The sequence below is a fragment of the Bos javanicus genome, chromosome 19, assembly GCF_032452875.1.
Source record: "Bos javanicus breed banteng chromosome 19, ARS-OSU_banteng_1.0, whole genome shotgun sequence".
Taxonomy (NCBI): Eukaryota; Metazoa; Chordata; class Mammalia; order Artiodactyla; family Bovidae; genus Bos; species Bos javanicus.
The window spans coordinates 58,350,277-58,367,485 of NC_083886.1; the positions used below are offsets into that span (position 1 = coordinate 58,350,277).

At 51.3% G+C, this 17,209-nt stretch overlaps 1 protein-coding gene across 1 annotated transcript; it reads left to right on the top strand.

Moving 5' to 3' along the window:
• The first annotated feature begins 8,616 nt into the window (after nt 1-8,616).
• Nucleotides 8,617-16,582, top strand: LOC133232912 (CMRF35-like molecule 5). The gene is made up of 4 exons (XM_061392915.1): nt 8,617-8,790; nt 11,993-12,322; nt 13,660-13,747; nt 15,579-16,582. The coding sequence occupies exons 1-4, from the start codon at nt 8,736-8,738 to the stop codon at nt 15,712-15,714; spliced, it is 609 nt and encodes a 202-aa protein (XP_061248899.1). The 5' UTR covers nt 8,617-8,735; the 3' UTR covers nt 15,715-16,582.
• Nucleotides 16,583-17,209: the final 627 nt, after the last annotated feature.

A 17,209-nucleotide genomic window follows, 5' to 3' on the forward strand; every position in this document is an offset into this window, starting at 1 on the left:
GAGGTTTATTGAAGTTTGTAGCTTAGCCAGAAGATCGCGTCCCGCCAATGCCATCGGGCGTTGGGGAGCTACATGAAAGAATGTGTTAGTGTTGTTTTGCCAAAGGGACAAAGGAGAGGAGGGGTAATTTGGGGATAAAAAGGGACGCCTGAGACCCTTTTGATGGCCACTTCTGAAGGTTGGAGAGGGCCCTGAAAGGAGGTTAAAAGTGAAAAGGCTGCCCCAGTGTCTATTAGGAATAAGACTTTGTGTCCAGCCACTGTGCCAATTACCCGAAGCTCCGAGTCCATCTGTATGGATTGCACTTGGTGTCTGAAGCTTGGGGTCCGTCACTGGAATAATTCAGGCACAATTGGGTCAATTCCCTTATCATTTGAAGAGCCATGGTCTGGGGTGCCAGGGCCCCCCAGAGTCTGGTTCTGGCCCATTGCTGTGGGCCTGAGGTGGACCCTGAGATTTGGTGGGTAGTGTCTGAGGACAATCCATTTTCCAGTGGCCCCCTTGTTTGCAGGTGGGGCAGGGTTTGGTGGGTGGCCGGGGGTTGGGGCAGGCCTTCGCCCAGTGTCCCGTTTGGTTACATCTGAAGCAGGGGCCTGGAGGGTTAGGTCCCATACGGCTGGGCCAAGGTTGGCGGGCCAAACGGGTTGAAGTTTTGTCTTGGATAGCTACAGCGAATAAAGCATATTTGGCCTTTCTTTCCTTTTCTTTTTCCTTTTTCACTTCTTCCTCCCTATTACTGAAAACTTTAAAGGCTATTTCTAGGAGCTCTCGCTGAGGGGTTTCGGGGCCCTTTTGTAACTGATGTAGTCTTCAGCGAATATCGGGGACTGACTGGCTTATGAACTGGACGTGTAGGTACAAGAGTCTGGTGAGGGTGGAAATATCTAGGTTAGTGTATTTCTGGACTGTCTCAGTAAGCCGTGGAAGAAAAAAGACAGAGTTTTCATCCTTTTCTTGAGTCACTTCCCTAATCTTATTGTAGTTCACATGAATGTGAGAGCTTTTTAGCATTCCTTCTAGTAAACAGGTGATCATACGATGCAGGTACCCGATGCCGGCATTGCCGGCTTGATATGTCCACCATGGCTCAGTTAAAGGGACTGTATCATCAGCCACCAGATTAGCCCTGTCTTGGTTATGGAGCTGATCAGCATGAGCTTGGGCTGCCCGCTATATCCCTTCCTTTTCATCAGGGGTTAAAGAGGCGTTTAGGATGTAATAGAGATCATTCCAGGTTAAATGATATGCTTGTGTAAGACGGAGGAATTTCTTCCTGTATCTAGTAGGGTTTTCTGAAAAAGATCCCACTTTTTCTTCAGTTTGGTTCATATCAGAAATTGAAAGGCACACGGACCTGTGCAGGCCCCTCCAGTCCCTTCCTCTCTGGGAGGAAATCTGTGTTTGCTTCGGGTCCTGGTCGATGGAGGGTGGAAGTGGAAATCTCTTTTGGGGTTTTGGAGTCATTGCTTCCTGATTTGGAGGAGGAAGGGCTAGAGGGTGGGGTCTCGTCTCTGGAAGCCTCACCTCTGGAGCGGTAGGGAGGAGGTCCATCTGCCGGGTCCAAATTGGGGGCTGAGGGTTTAGGGGGCCTTTTAGGGGCTTTAGAGTCAGATTCTTTTGTAGTGGAGGGGGAGAGAGAGCAGAGGAGGATTTGATAGAACAGTCCTTGCAGAGAGAAGGACGGCTTCGAAGGTTCCAGAAGGCTTGAATATAGGGGGCCTCCGACCGTTTGCTCTTCCGTTTGAGGAAGTTAGTGAGATCTGATAAAATATTGAAATCAGAAGTCCTGAACTCAGGCCAGTGGTTTTGGTTATCCAATTTGTATTGAGGCCAAATTTGAGTGCAAAGTGACTCAAGCTTATGAACCTTAAGATCGGTCAAGAGTAGAGGTTTGAGGCTTCATTTTACACAGGCCAAGAGAGAGTCCCGCAGGATGGATTGGCTTGACCTCATAGCAAATGGCTAACGATGGTCCAGTCAAGAGAAAATGTCATCCCCTAATCCTTCGACCTGGCAAAGGGAGAGAGACTCTGAAGGAGGGAGGGGCTTCCCCCAAGTGCCTCCCCAGAGGGTCTTTTGGCCGGAGGGTTCCCAGGGAACCCGGAAATCAATAGTCTATGGCATCCTAGAGTACCGTCTGAACTTCCCTGGGCTACTGGGTCAGGCAAGAATCCGTGGTGGATGGAGGGAGGTCGAATGGCAAAAGGCCTCTGCCCTGGAGTTGGTCGGTCTCATGAAAAAGAGAGTGTAGAGAAAAGAGGAAGAGAGAGAGAGAGAGAGAGGCCAATATTCCTTGGGGTATGTGGAAAACAAATAAAGCCCTTACTCAGGGCTGGTACCGCTCATGAAGGCGCAGGGCGTCCTCTTGAGGAGGTTTTGAAGGCCTGGGCAGGAAAGTGAGCTTGGCAGGCTTCCACGTTCCGAAGAGCCGGCCATGGAGAATGAGAAGGAACCTCAACCTCCTGGGTTTTGGCACCAAAAATGTAAGTCAAGGGAACTAGAGAAGGCGAGGTTCAGAAAAAGAATGAGACCGGCACTTTACAGGAACAGATCACCTTTAATGAGGCAAGTAGGGGCAGCAGTCAGGTTAGTGGGCTGCTGCACTAAGTCAAGAAGAGAGTAGGTATATATGGAAAACATATATATGGAGAGATACATTGTTTTGAGGGGATCTGTTTTTCCTCAAGATTACTTTTGATTAGTTAGCTTTCAACAACTGGGGCAAGGAATTCCTGAGACCGGCCAGAGACTGGGATCGGCTGGGAGCTGAACGTAATCCATCATAGCGTCCATTCTGTTCTTCGTGGGGAGAAAGTTCTTTACTCTGTATAGAATGGTGGGGGGGACTTGGAGGGGAGTTTTAACTCCAGGCTATTTTGAGCCGTGTCACTTTCGTTCAGGAAAGCTGTTTACCCCATGCACAGACCCTCTCTGTGTCCCAGCCCAGCCTGGCAGGTCCAAGTTCCCGAAGCCCAGCCCCTCTCATCTGGAGGACTGGGAGCAGCCACATGGTCCTGCCCCAGTCCCCTCCCTGTGGATGATCAATGCCAGCTGCTCTCCAGGGACTCAAACTGAACCCATAGGCAAAGGGCCCTCTATGCATTGAAATCATTAGTTTTTAGTATTTCTCATCTACTTCCCTTATGTTTTTCTGCTCTTACTTCCCCATTTCATGAATTGTTGTCCTTTAGAACATGTGATGGATGTGATAATGTGTCCTCCATGGCTGGGGACACACAGAGCATCCCAGTTGCCCAAGATCTCCCTGCAAGTGTGTGTGAGGGCCTGAGGAGGTGGCCGCCAGTCGAACAGCATGATGTGTGCTTCGGGGCTGGGAGGAGAGTGCTGCAGAGCCGGGGAGACGAGTGATGGAGAGACGTTGTTCTGTGATCGGAAAGAATGTAGCGCTAGGGGTTCAGGCCCAGCCTCGCTGGACAAACAGCCCCATCTTAGCCTCCTTGCAAGCAGCCCCGCCCCCCACCCACTGTGCATCTCAGATCACCTTCCTGCCCTGGGCCAGGGTCCCTTCCTGAGCCCAATGCCTGCCCTCTTTTAGGTTGGCCTCCTAAGGTCCAGAGTCACTGGGAAGCAGAGGCTGCCACGGGGGAGTTAGAAGGAAGGAGAGGTGCCTTCCCCACCCCTCATTCTGCTGCCCCTCCCACCTCTTTGCATATTTCTCCTGGCTCTGGGCTGCTGACCACTGAGCTGATTATTTCACTGACTCTGCACTCCCCTCCCCACTTCCCTGTGGGGTGCCCTGCTCCTCTGTGCCCTGCCCCCTCTCCTTTATCTAAAAAAATACATTTATTTATTTATGATTGTGCTGGCTCTTTGCTGCTGTGCGGGCTTTTCTCTAGCTGTGGAGAGCAGGGGGCTGCTCTCTGGTTGTTAATCACGGGCTTCTCGTCCTGGTGGCTTCTCTTTGTCGCAGGGCACAGGCTCTAGGCCGCTCAAGGCCTCAGTAGTTGTGGCTCCCGGGCTCCAGGGCTCAGGCCCAGTAGTTGAGGCGCATGGGCTTAGCTGCTCCACAGCACATGGGATCTTCCCGGGTCAGGGATCAAACCCGTGTCTCCTGCATTGGGAGGCGGGTTCCTAACCACTGAGCCACAAGGGAAGTCTCCTCTCACTTGGCCGAGTTCCTCTTCTCGCTCTCATGCCCCTCACCCTGGCGTCTCCTGGACTCTGTCCTTGTTGCCCTCGTCTCTGAGCAGCATCCCCAGCGTCCCCTCCACGCACAGGGCCGTCACACGCACATCTCCGTCCCCATTTCGACTCGGCTCTTGGCTTTCAAAGCCAATGCACTTCTGCAGAGTTCAGATACGCTCAGAAGGAAATTCCTTGAAAGTCCTTGTGACTCCAGTCCTCAGACTGATCTCTTTGTGGCTAAGGCTTCCCTCTCTGGACTAGCCTTCCAAAGACATAGCCCCCCGAGTCTTCTTCCTGCCTCCTGTACCCTCTGAGGGCCTTGCAGGGGAGGGGGGCTTGGAGGTGCAGTGGCAAGTCTGCAGGAGCAGGAGAGGGGTGGTGAGCCGGTTCTGGGAAGGGAGCCCTGAGGAGGAAGAGGCTGAGCCGCTTCTGTGTGCGTTTATGTCCCAGGACTGAGGGTTCTTCTGGGAGGAGGCAAGGGCAGGGCAGGGAGTCCAGTGAGCCCAGATGCTTCTGCCTGCAGCCAAGAACTCATGAAGGGATGGGGGTGGGCAAGACTGCAGGGAACACCAGCTCCCTGTCTCCCTCCCTTCAGTTCTCAGTGGTTTTATCGAGGTGTACTACTGTTCAGTCACTAACTCATGCCCGACTCTTTGTGACCCCGTGGACTGTAGCCCGCCAGGCTCCTCTGTCCATGGGATTCTCCAGGCAGGAATACTGGAGTGGGTGGCCATCTCAGGTGACTAGGTGGTAAGTATTCTTATCAATAAGAAGCCCCTTATTGAGGTATAATTGGGATAAAATAAACTGTGTACATTGAAAGTGCCGAGTTGAAATCTGTTTTCCTTTTGTTTTTCTTTTTTATTATTTTTCAAATTTTGCACAGAGTGACTCACTCTTTTGTGATGTATACTTTGATGAATTTTTTACGCAGGCATCGTTTCTTGCAAACACCGCCGCAAACATACAGCACAATTGCATCACTTTCCTCCAGGGTCTTTAACTGTGGATTCTACTTCTTTAATGTCAGGCCATCAAGAGTTTCACGCGCTGAAGACTTCCCAGGACTGCTGTTCCAAAGGAGTTCAGCTTTCAGAGGCTCTGAGGTGCTTTCGGACCTGGCCCGTGTGCGCCACCCAGCGGCTAGTCCGTGACACAGGGGTGACCTTTCCCCAGTTCTCCGTCTGGGGTACTGTCTCAGGGTCCTGCCAGCTCGCACAGCTTGGAGGGTGAGCTGACTGCCCAGGGTCCCTTTCTGGAGCTGCTTCCTCTTCTTCAACTCCCTGACCCCTTCCCCCGGCTTCCTGGTCCTGTGGTTGGAAAGCTGAGGCTTTTGTCTTCCCTGTTGGCTTGGGCCAGCCTCCAGGGCCCGGCAGAGGGAGCATGAGAAGAAACACGCACTGGCTTCCCTGCCCAGCCGCCCCCATGCTTCTTCTTATATATATTTTTTAAAGATTTATTTATTTATTTTTTGGCTTGGCTGAGTCGTTGCTGCACTCAGGCTTTCTCTACTTGTGGTGAGCAGGGCCTACTCTCTAGTTGCAGGGGGCAGGCTTCTCATTGTGGTGGCTTCTCTTGTCGCTGGGCGGGGCCCTCCGGGGGGGCGGGGCCCTCCGGGGGGGCGGGGCCCTCCGGGGGGCGGGGCCCTCCGGGGGGGCGGGGCCCTCCGGGGGGGCGGGGCCCTCCGGGGGGGGCGGGGCCCTCCGGGGGGGCGGGGCCCTCCGGGGGGCGGGGCCCTCCGGGGGGCGGGGCCCTCCGGGGGGCGGGGCCCTCCGGGGGGCGGGGCCCTCCGGGGGGCGGGGCCCTCCGGGGGGCGGGGCCCTCCGGGGGGCGGGGCTTTGGCAGCTGCGGTTCTCAGGCTCTAGGCCTCAGTAGCCCTGGCACACAGGTTTGCTTGCTCCACAGCATGTGGAACCTTCCCGGACCAGGGGTCAAACTCACGTCCCCTGCATAGGTAGGTGGATTTTGACCCATTGAGCCACCAGGAAGTCCCGATGCTTTCTGTTGGTGGGTGTCTGAGTCGTATCAAGTTTTGACTGTTATGAGGAGTGTTGCCCTGACATTGTGGCCCATGCCTTTGGTGAACATCTATATACCTTCTTCTTAGCATTTAAAGGGACCCTGTTTTCTTTATCGGAAGAAACAATCGTGTATAGATCAGGTCAGGACCTAATTTTTATAATGGGTCTTTTCATTTTATTTCTCTAATTGAAGTAGAGTTGATTGACAATGTTGTGCCAACCTCTCCTGTGCAGCAGAGTGACTCAGCTATACGTATAGAAACGTTCTTTTTTAAAATATTCGTTTCCATTGTGATTTATCACAGGATATTGAAGATACTCCCCCGTGGTATATAGTAGAATCTTGCTGTTTATCTATCCACATGTAACAGCTTACGTCAGCTAACCCCAGACTCCGAGCCTTTTCCTTCCCTCCCTCCCCCTTGGCAACGACAAGTCAGTTCTCTACATCCGTGAGTCTGTTTCTGTCTGGTGGATATGTTCATTTATGCCATATTTGAGATTCCACATATAAGTGATATCATATGGTGTTCGTCTTTGACTTTCTGAGTTACTGCACTTAGTAGGGTAGTCGCTAGTTGCACCCATGTTGATGAAAACAGTCAGTCGTGTCTGAGTCTTGCAACCCCCATGGACTGTAGCCCACTAGGTTCTTCTGTCCATAGGACTCTCCAGGCAAGAATACTAGAGTGGGTTACCATTTCCTTCTCCAGAAAGTGGCATTATTCATTCTTTTTTATGGCTGAGTAGTATTCCAGTGTGTTTATGTATGTGGATATATACACGCCAGCTCTTCCTCATCCATCACCTGTTCACGGACATTTAGCTTGTTTCCATGTCTTAGCTATTGTGAACAGCGCTGCTATGGACATAGGGGTGCGTGCATCTTTTTGAAACAGTGTTGTCCAGGTATATGCCCAGGTGTGGGAGTGGTGGATCATATTGTAATTCTATTTTTAGTTTACTGAGGAACCTCCACTCAATTTCCATAGTTTCTGCACCAACTTATATTGTCACTAACAGGGTAGGATGGTTCCCTTTTTCCCACTCTCTCTCCAGCATTTGTTAAATGTAGACCTTCTAATGATGGCCATTCTGACCAGTGTGAGGTCATATCGCACTGAGTTTTTATTTGCATTTCTCTACTTATTGGTGATGCTGAGCATCTTCACATAGAACATTGGGATGTCTTCTTTGGAGAAATGACCGGGACCTACTTTTAAGAGAAGTGGGATTTCAGCCAGGGTTAAATCCTCAGCCACAACCAGTGATTCAGGACACACATTTCCTGGAGGGAAACTGAGTCCCTGAGACCAGTGCACTTAAGCTCTTCACCACCTGCCCAGGTGCTTGAACCCTCAGGGTGGGCAGAAGAGGTCCGAACACCCGTTAGAAGACAGTGGCTCCCCTGCTGCAGATAAGAAAATGAGCTCCTTTCGTCATGACCAGAGGGCGTACCTGGGAGTGGATCTCAAGGCACAGATCCTGGTGGTGGAATCTCATGGTGACTGAGGAGGAGTCTTTCGATCTGGGGCTTACATACACACACACACACACACACACACACACATACAGCATGGGGCACTCAGCACACTTGCCAAGCCTGGGGAGCTGGGCCCTGTTCACCTCTGGGTAGCTCTTAGCAGCATGGAAGCCACAAAACCACACATTAAATGAAATAAGCAGAACTGGCCAGGACAGAGTGAGAAAGAAGGGGTCAGAGGCTCAGAGAAACTCGCCTCCTAAAATATGACAGAGAATAGGAGAGACAAAGAATCAGTCCAGAGAGGAGGGGGAGAGGGAGCAGGGGACACAGGGGGCCCCTGGGGGCAGTGGGGAGGGTAACACAGGAGACAGAAGAATAAGCAGTGCCTGTGCAGGGCGGTGACCAGCAGCCAGGAGCCGGGGGGCACGTGCAGACGTGGGAGAGGAAGCCTCTGGGCAAAATGGGTGAAAGGAAAAGGGGCTTCTCCTTTCTGATCCTGCCCCAGGGCGGCCTCTGCTCTGCAGAGACTCAGGACCTCAAAGGGAGCCAAGCCCAGGGAGGGGCAGGGGTCAGGCTCAGGGCAGGAAGGTGGTCTGAGATGCAGGTGGGGGTGCTGCCTGCAGAGAGGGAAGGGTGGGACTGTGTCTGCAGTGAGGCTGGACCTGAGCCCCGAGCTCCGCCTTCTCCCCAAGTGCAGACCCAGTTGAGCCCATTCCTGTGTCCAACCCCTGCTCTGGGGTCCTCTCTATTCACCCACCACCAGCTCTGCCCCCTCCCCCCAGCAGCGATGTCTCGGTTCCTCGTGGGCAACCCGCCCGGACCTGGACCACTTGTTCTCCCCAGAGGCACAGAGGTCTGGACACAGCTCTCATCACGTGCTGCAATTCATCCTCTCAATGAGTGACAGCCTTTTCTCCTAATATGTAAAATGCAGAAGTAGGTACTGACCATGGGAAGTGAACCAGAGACAAGTGCAAAGGAGATTCAGGAAACATCTCTTGAGGCTTGAGGGACATCTGGCGTGTCCACTTCTGACCTTGGCGCCGGTCCTTGAAGGGACCGAGAGCTCGTTAGCTCCGAGGATGGGAGGCAGGACCACGTGTCTGCTCCCGGCTCTGTTTCTTCTTGTCATCCCAGGTGAGTGGGGAGGAGCTTCCGACCCTGGAGTGACTGAGGCAGGAGATCCTGAGGGTCTGTCCTGGGGGAACATGGCAGGGTCCATTCGTTCATCCAGACACTTATTTGTGAATCAAATATCATGTTTACTGTTAACACCTCACAGCTTCTATGTTAGGTGCTGGGAAACAAGAAACCAAACCAAACCCAAGTGTCCCCCCCGTAGGACAGTGTTTTTCAACCCTTGCCATTCTAGACACACAGATGAATGAGTGAAAACGGGGGTGATGAAGGAATCCACTCCTGAAGAGCTTTTTAAAGCTTTATTTCTGGCTGCACTGGGGCGTGGGGGTGCTTGAGGGCTTTCTCTGGGTGTGGTGCGTGGGCTTCTCATAGCAGTGGCTTCTCTGGTCCCAGAGCACAGACTCCAGCGGGTGCAGGCTCCGCAGCTGTGGTGCAGGCGCCGAGTTGCCCGCCCCATCCATGGAATGGGGAGTCTTCCTGGGGTGGAACCTGTGCTCCTGCATAGGACCATGGGGAAGCCCTTAAAGTTTTTATTGTGATTTTTTTCCTCACTATTTTGTTGATTTGGGGCATCCCTGGTAGCTCAGATGGTAAAAAAAATTCACCTATAAGGCAGGATATCCTGGTTCAACCCCTGGGTCAGGAAGATCCTTGGAGAAAGGAATGGCAACCTACTCCAATATTCTTGCCTAGAGAATTCCATGACAGACCATGCGGTGGCAAAGAGTCAGACTCGACTTAGCGATAACACTTCCATTTTATTTTCTGAGCATGTGGAAATGTTTAACTTCTGTTTTATTATTAATTTCTAGCTTAGTTGAATTATATCCAGAGAACATTCTCAATGACTTCAGTCCTTGGAAAATTTCAGTGACCTATTTTGTGGCAGTCTCTTTAATGGTCAATTTTTGTAAATGTTCTCTATGTGCTTTCAAAAAACGTGTTGTTTGAAGTGGTTAGATCGTGTTCCACATGCTTCTAGTTGCATCTCAAACTCATGCTGAACAATCACGCTGAATGTTTACTGACTGTAAAGAAGTGTCAGAGTTTCTGTGAGTGAGTTTGCATTTGCATGCATGCATGCTGCTGCTTCAGTCGTGTCCGAGTCTTTGTGACTCCATGGACCGTAGTCTGCCAGCCTCCTCTGTCCATTGGATTCTCCAGGCAAGAATACTGGAGTGATAAGGAAATGGATGAAAATTTTCTGTGTTCCAATATAACGATTTACAGACCATGAAATCTTAATTTCCTATAATTTTCACATATCCTGATATTCTACTCGTCTTTTTTGTTTGTTTGTTTTGTTTTTTTACGTTTTTTTTTCTAATTTTATTTTATTTTTAAACTTTACATAATTGTATTAGTTTTGCCAAATATCAAAATGAATCCGCCACAGGTATACATGTGTTCCCCATCCCGAACCCTCCTCCCTCCTCCGCTATCTTGCACTAAGTGGCAGGTTTATATAGTTGCAACAAAGACTGTATGGCCCTCAAATCCTAAGATATTGATTACTTGTTCCTTTAAAAAAAATTGCTGACATTTACAATAAACAAAACAAATAAAAGGAGAGACCTTAAGTAGTTCAACTTGATTTCAATTTTGAGAGAATCCAACTAATTGATCACATGCATGTTTTAGTCCTCCATTTTACTATAAATTGTATTTAGATAATTTAGTATCATCAAGATTGTAAAGGTATAAGCTATGTACTTTTTTAAACTGTTTTCTTTAAGAAAGTGAATTAGTATTGATAAAATGTACACATTGCTCAACATCAAATTAAATAATTCTTATTTCAGAAAAAAAAAAAAAGAATACTGGAGTGGGTTGCCAAGCCCTCCTCCAGGGGATCTTTCTGACCTAGGGATGGAACTTGTCTCCTGCGGCTCCTGAATTGCAGGCAGATTCTTTACCCCTGAGCCACTGGGAAGCTCCGGGTTTGCGGTGACTTCAGTAAATTTAAATAATTGTTAATGGAGGTCTGATTTAAGTGATTTCCAGTGCTCTGAGTGCCTTTACGCAAGTTTCAGTTCAGTTCAGTTGCTCATTTGTGTCCAATTTGTTGTGACCCCATGGACTGTCACCCCATGTGACATGTCAGGCCTCCCTTTCCATCACCAACTCCTGGAGTTTACTCAAACTCGGGTCCATTGAGTCAGTGATGCCATCCAACCATCTCATCCTCTGTCATCCCATTCTCCTTCCACTTTCAATCTTTCCCAGCATCAGGGGCTTTTCCAATGAGTCAGCTCTTCACATCAGGTGGCCAAAGTATTGGAGTTTCAGCTTCAGCATCAGTCCTTCCAATGAATATACAGGACTGACTTCTTTTAGGATGGACTGGTTGGATCTCCTTGTTGTCCAAGGGACTCTCAAGAGTCTTCTTTAACATCACAGTTCAAAAGTATCAATTTTTCAGCGCTGAGCTTTCTTTATAGTCCAACTCTCACATCCATACATGACTAGTGGGAAAACCATACCTTTGAATAGACAGACCTAGACTGAAAATAATGAGCAAGTGAGTGCTGTCCTGTCCTTGCTTTTGTCCTACAAAAGCACTTCTCCCAGGAATTTGGGAGTGGAATTTACAGTTCAGTGAACATAATGGGACGTGTCCTGTATGGAGTCCACAGCACAGGGAGCCCCAGTAGCAACCACTGCCTTGGTCAGCTTCGAGGAGGCCCCTGCAGCACATTCACTACACCATACCCAGTTTACCGCTTTACTACATCGTAGCCAGTGGGAACAGCCTCCCCGCAGACGTGTTAAGGGGGTGTTTCAGCTGGACCTCCTGAGGTCGTCAGTGCAGAGTTGTCTTCTGTGGAAATGGGTCCTCTGGTCTTTCCTCCCCATCAGAGCAGAATAACACAGGGATGGCTGCAAACGGACGTGGCTGGAATGGAAAGACTCACTGGCCGCAGACAGGGGAAGTGGGATGATCTCAGGAAGTTGCTCTTGCTCTGTGTCAGTGTTTGTGTTTCTTCGAGATCCGCAGTTGTGCTTTTATGGGATTTTCCTGGTGGCTTTGACTAGGATTTTGAAGGGCAGAAGGTCCATCTTGTGGAAGGTGTATCCCTTCCTTGACTGTTACTCCGCTCAGGAGGCCCTTGGGTCTGGTTGAATTATTCACAGTGCAGGAGGCTGTGGCCCTGCCCCCAGGACGGGAGGTAACAGGTACGTGGATTTGTGTTTCCAGGCTCATCTGCCATCTCGGGTCCCAGAGCAGTGAGAGGTGTGGAGCAGGGCTCACTGACTGTGCAGTGTCAATATGACCCTGGGTATGAGCGCTACGTGAAGTGGTGGTGCCGGGGGACTGCCTGGAACAACTGTCCCTTCGTTGTTAAAACCACTGGATCAGAGAAGGAGGTGAAGGAGGGCCGGGTGTCCATCAGGGACAACTGGAAAGACCGCTCGTTCACCGTGACCATGGAGGAGCTCAGGCTGGACGATTCAGACACTTACTGGTGTGGGATTGAGAGAACTGGAACTGACCTGGAGAACACAGTAGAAGTGACCATTGACCCAGGTAAGAGTATGTGTGTGTGTGGACGTGTCTCTTCAGGGCCTGCTCTGTCCAAGGACCCAACTGTCCCTCAGAGGGAATGTCCCAGGGGTGGGGGAGTCCTGAGGGCTCACGGAGCCCCCGCTGACCACCTGGGCTGAGAGGGACCCGGCTTCCCCTCGACGCTCTCCTGGCTCCAGGGCCGCCTCCAGGCTGGAATCAGGCTTTCCCAACACCCTGTTTCCCTGCGCACAGTCAGTGCCCAAGTCTGCTCCCAAGGAGATGAAGGTGGTGGGATCAGTGTCAGCCTGTGGGCCAAGGGACCCTCCTCTATAGGACCTGGAGACCCCGATTCCTGCCAGCACTTTCCTGGGACCCCTGCTGCCCTGGGGGTGTTCCTGCTCTTTCTGGAATTCGGGGTTGGGACTTCAGAGCTGCCATGCCCACCGTGTGTTCCATATCCCATCTCAGGGGGACGTCCCAGCCCAGTGGGGGATGCTGTGCTTAATTTCGGGGTCTGGACAGGGCTCCACAGTCAGAAGGCTGCATTTCTGGTGCATGAAACCCCATCATGAGCCATTTATACATCTGAGTTGAAGAACACTCTCTTCCTCAATCCTTCTAGAAGGCAAGCACTCCTGGGCATGTTAGCGGAGGCACCTTGGTTTGACCAATTTTGTCTGTTGGTCTCTGCTTCTGCTGACCCTCGGACCGGGCGAGCCCCCTCACTGGGCACCTCTGGCAGAGAGGGGTGGGCACACAGTCAATGGCTCCCTTACACATACACCCTGAACCTGGAGGCCCATTATACTTGCAAAGCAGAGCAGGTTCATCTCAGTCAATCCTGACAACACTCCTGAGAGTAACTATCCCCATCGCGGGAGCTTAATAACATCCTCCAAGTGCAGGCTCTTCCTGAACCTCGGGATTTTGCTCAGGGCTGGTCCTGACCTTTGAAGTCACAGATCTTGGCTGTGTCAGCTGCCTGGCAGCCCCCATTCTACTCCTGTCCTCGTGGATAAGCAGATGGGGGAGGCACTGGCCGCGGCCCTGTCACGAGCAGCTGGAGCATTTGAATTCTGCTGCCCTCCAGCTGCCCTTGGCCTGAGGTGACCCTGGGCCCCTCTAACCTCCCTGGACCTGTGCCAGCCCCACTGCCTCTGAGGCTCTGAGTCTCCCGGAGGCCAGGGAGATATGAGCAGTCCAGGCTGTTGGCCGCTCCTTTGGCCCTGCTCCAGACTCCTCTGGGCAAGGAGGCCTATGCTCCCCAAACCCCCATCCCCCAGACTCAGAGCCACGTTTAGGGCGGCGGGCAGGTAAGCAGGCAGAGTGGTGTGTAACCTGGTCTGTATGTCTTGCAGCACCTACAGTGTCAATCTCCACCCTCGCCACCTCCAATGCCAACATGTTCACGGCACCAGTTGCCCCAGAAGAGAATCAAGGGCAACTGTAAGTACCATTTGGGCTTTTGATCTGCACGAGATGTCTGACTGTCTCATTTAACCAAAAGATAAGCACTGCGTACCCACTCCTGCCCATCCCTTAAAAAAAAAATTATTTAATTTTTTTGGATGTGCTCGGTCTTCTTTGTCCTGGGCTCAGTGCCTTTTGCAGGCGTGTGGCTTCCAACATCCATCCGTCCCGTTTTTACCGTGTGAACCTCCACGTGCCCTGCACTGTGTGGGGACACAGACAAGCAGCATCTCCTGCCGAGCTCAGAGATGGAGACTCTGAGTCTGGGGCTCGGTCGGGACGGCAGCCAGTGTGGAGGGCATGGCTGGTGTGTGTGGGCCCCAGCGGGGCTCCTGGTCCAGATTCTGGGAGAGCAGGGAAGGCCTGATAAGCCCTGTTTTCCCTAACTTCTGCTATGGCAACAGCAGTGACACTCATATCTCCTGGCAGCTCACAGAGGCTTTCCTGTCATTATTCTGTTAATTCTTCGCCCCTGCCTACACCACTTATGAGAAGGAACGGACAGATAGGCACGTTCCCCATTCACAGAGGAACCAACTGAGTCTCACCCATGCCCCTTAGTGCCCTGCCCAGCCAGTGCAGCCAAAGGGGCTTTCTGTACGCTGCGAGGTCCCTCTCACTTCCTCCTTCACTCTCTCTGGCCCTCTCTGCTTCTAGATCTGCCCCATTTCCTATTGCTGGGCCTTCACACAGAATATCTGTGGGCCACCCGCCTTCTTCCTCCAGGAACACTTGCCTTCCCCTGTCACTTTTGCTGTGTGTTTGGAAAGTTTCTTTCTACCAAACTGCTGTGAATAAGGAATCACTAAGGATCACTAAGAAATATCTTCAATGAATGGATCAAAGCCACCCGTAAGTGTCAGGCAGGGCCTTTGATGCACATGAGATGGCCAATTCACTCACTTATCCAACAATTAAGCATTGAACACCCACTCCTACCTAGTCCTGTTTTTCAATTAATTAGTTTATTTCTTTTTGGCTGCTCTGGGTCTTCATTGCTGAACGCAGGCTCTCTCTGGTTGTGGTCGGTAGACTTCTCTTTGCAGTGGCTTCTCTTCTTACGGAGCAGGGGCTCTGGGCTGCATGGGCTTCAGAAGATGTAGCACATGGGCTTAGATGCTTGCAGCATGTGGGATCTTCCCAGACCAAGGATCCAACCCGTGACCCCTGGATTGGCAGTGGATTCTTTATCACTGGACCACCAGGGAAGCCTGCCCATCCCTGTTTTAGAAATACGAGGGGATATGAGGATTATCCAAATATCCAGCTGTCTGCCTTCCAGGTACTTATATCACCTAATCAACGTACCAGAGTTAAGTGATTGATTGGTGACTTCATTTGACAAATTTCTGTGAAGAGTGAAGAATAAGGGATGATTCTTGTATTAGCTTGGCTGCCATGGCAAAGTAACACAGGCCAGGTGGCTTAGACAACGTTCATTTTTCACAGCTCTGGAGGCCAGGGTCTGTGGTCAAGGTGTCAGCGTATCTCCTTTCTCCCAAGGGCTCCCTCCTTAGCTGTGTAGACGGCCGTCTTCCTTGCTGTGCATCTCGTGGTTTCCCCTTTGTGTGTGTCTATGTTCTAAGCTCTTCTCCTTCTGATGAGGACACTAATCCTTTCCTGCCCAGGAGAGCAGCAAGGGTCAGAACAGGGAGACATGAAGAAGGAGAGTCTGAGGGGTGAAGGCTGTTGTCACTCTGGGGTCCCAGGCTGGCCCTCGTGTAGGGTATTGGAACCTGGGACCCGGGAGAGCTGGGAGGAGGGGACCTGGGGGGCATCTCACTTCCTGTCCCCATGTTCCCCACAGGCCCCTGCTGGGCAGCGTCCACTTCCTGCTCCTGGTCTTCCTGAAGGTGCCCCTGTTCCTGGGCATGCTCGGTGCTGTCCTCTGGGTCAACAGGCCTCTGAGGAGCTCTGGGGGGAAGCCCCAGAAAAACCAGTAGCCCCCATGCTCTTCAATATTGTCCAGAGATTAAAGACCCTCAAACAGAACAAAAAGGCATTTTTCTCAGGCAATGACAGTGGTCAGTGGCGACTGTGGTTCTCGAGGCAGCGTGGCCCCCCGCTTCAAGAATCAGTCCCCTAGTCCCTGGAAACCTGCTGCTCTGATGCTCCAGTCTGGCTCTAGTTTTGCCCTTCCCTGCACAGCCTCTGGCCTTCTTCGTCCTGAGGCCTCCAACACAGGAGAAACTACAGGAAGGAATGGAAGAGCGGATGCCTTCTTCTGGGCCCAGTTCCTTGGAGGACATATATGATCTCAAGTCTGTGTCACACACAACGTAATGCACTTATTTTTGCATTGTGTGCGGGGCAGGGGTCAGCCAATCGTGGGCTTGAGATTCTCTCTGTGTGTGCTTGATCGTGTCCGACTCTTTGTGACCCCATGGACTGTAGCCCGAGAGGCTCCTCTCTCCATGGGATTTCCCAGACACGAATACTGGAGTGGGTTGTCATTTCCTCCTCCAGGGAATCTTCCTGACCCAGGTATTGATCCCGTGTCTCCTGCATCTCCCGCATTTGCAGATGGACCACTGAGCCACCTGGGAAATTCTAGACCCCATGAAAGTAGAAAAATGTGCAAAACGATGATAATATGCCAACTGCATGTGAAGATATGAAAGTATAAGTGGACAGAGGGACTTTGCTGGTGGTCCAGTGGGTAAGAATCTGGCTTGCAATGCAGGGGCTGTGGGTTCAATCCCTGGTTGGGGAACCACGACTGTGCAGTGCAACGAAAGATTCTGCATGACTCAAGGAAGATCCCGGGGGTCGATGCAGCCAGATAAATAAAGAAAATATTTTCTTAAAAAGTGGTCAGAAGACTCTGGCATCCCTGCCCTGATGTATTTTGTGTGTTTGAAATGAGATTCTAGTACCAGCGCCATCCCTCACCTCCTGGGCACACCTCCTGGGCACACCTCTCCTTGTCACCATAAGTTCCCGCCCCGTTAATATCTCCATTTTCTTCCCTGTCTTGAATGTATTCAGTCTGGCTGTGACTCTCACTTGGGGTCTGCGAGGAGATCCTCCATGCATTTTGGGGACTGTGGAGTAATCCATCAGTCAGACCCTGGAGTTAGCACAGATCTGCAGCTATGAGCTAGGGTGGACTGGGGAGGGTGGGGCTTGGAGAGGACTCTTTTCCTAAAAAGATCGCTAGACTAAGAGTCCTGGGACATGAATTAAGTTCTTCCTGTGGTTCATTGGGAAGGAAGTGGGCAGGGCCTCAGGGAGCTAGTTTAGAAAAGGTCAACTGTTTTCTTCTTCTCAAGTTCCTCCCTGGGACTTTTACTTCTGGGTTGCCTTAAGACCAGAGAGGGAGGCTACTCATGTTGTCACTCTGAACTTGGGGGAGGGGGCTGCACCAGGAGCAGATGGGAAAGTAGCCTCTTTTTCATTTTTAAAAAACTTCTTATTTTGTATTGGAGTATAGCTGAT

Excerpts from the sequence above, each read along its gene's own strand:
- LOC133232912 (XM_061392915.1), top strand. The coding sequence starts at position 8,736 with ATGGGAGGCAGGACCACGTGTCTGCTCCCGGCTCTGTTTCTTCTTGTC. Across the intron at positions 8,791-11,992 it reads GTTTCTTCTTGTCATCCCAG|GCTCATCTGCCATCTCGGGT; the intron begins GTGAGTGGGGAG and ends TTGTGTTTCCAG. Across the intron at positions 12,323-13,659 it reads AGAAGTGACCATTGACCCAG|CACCTACAGTGTCAATCTCC; the intron begins GTAAGAGTATGT and ends TATGTCTTGCAG.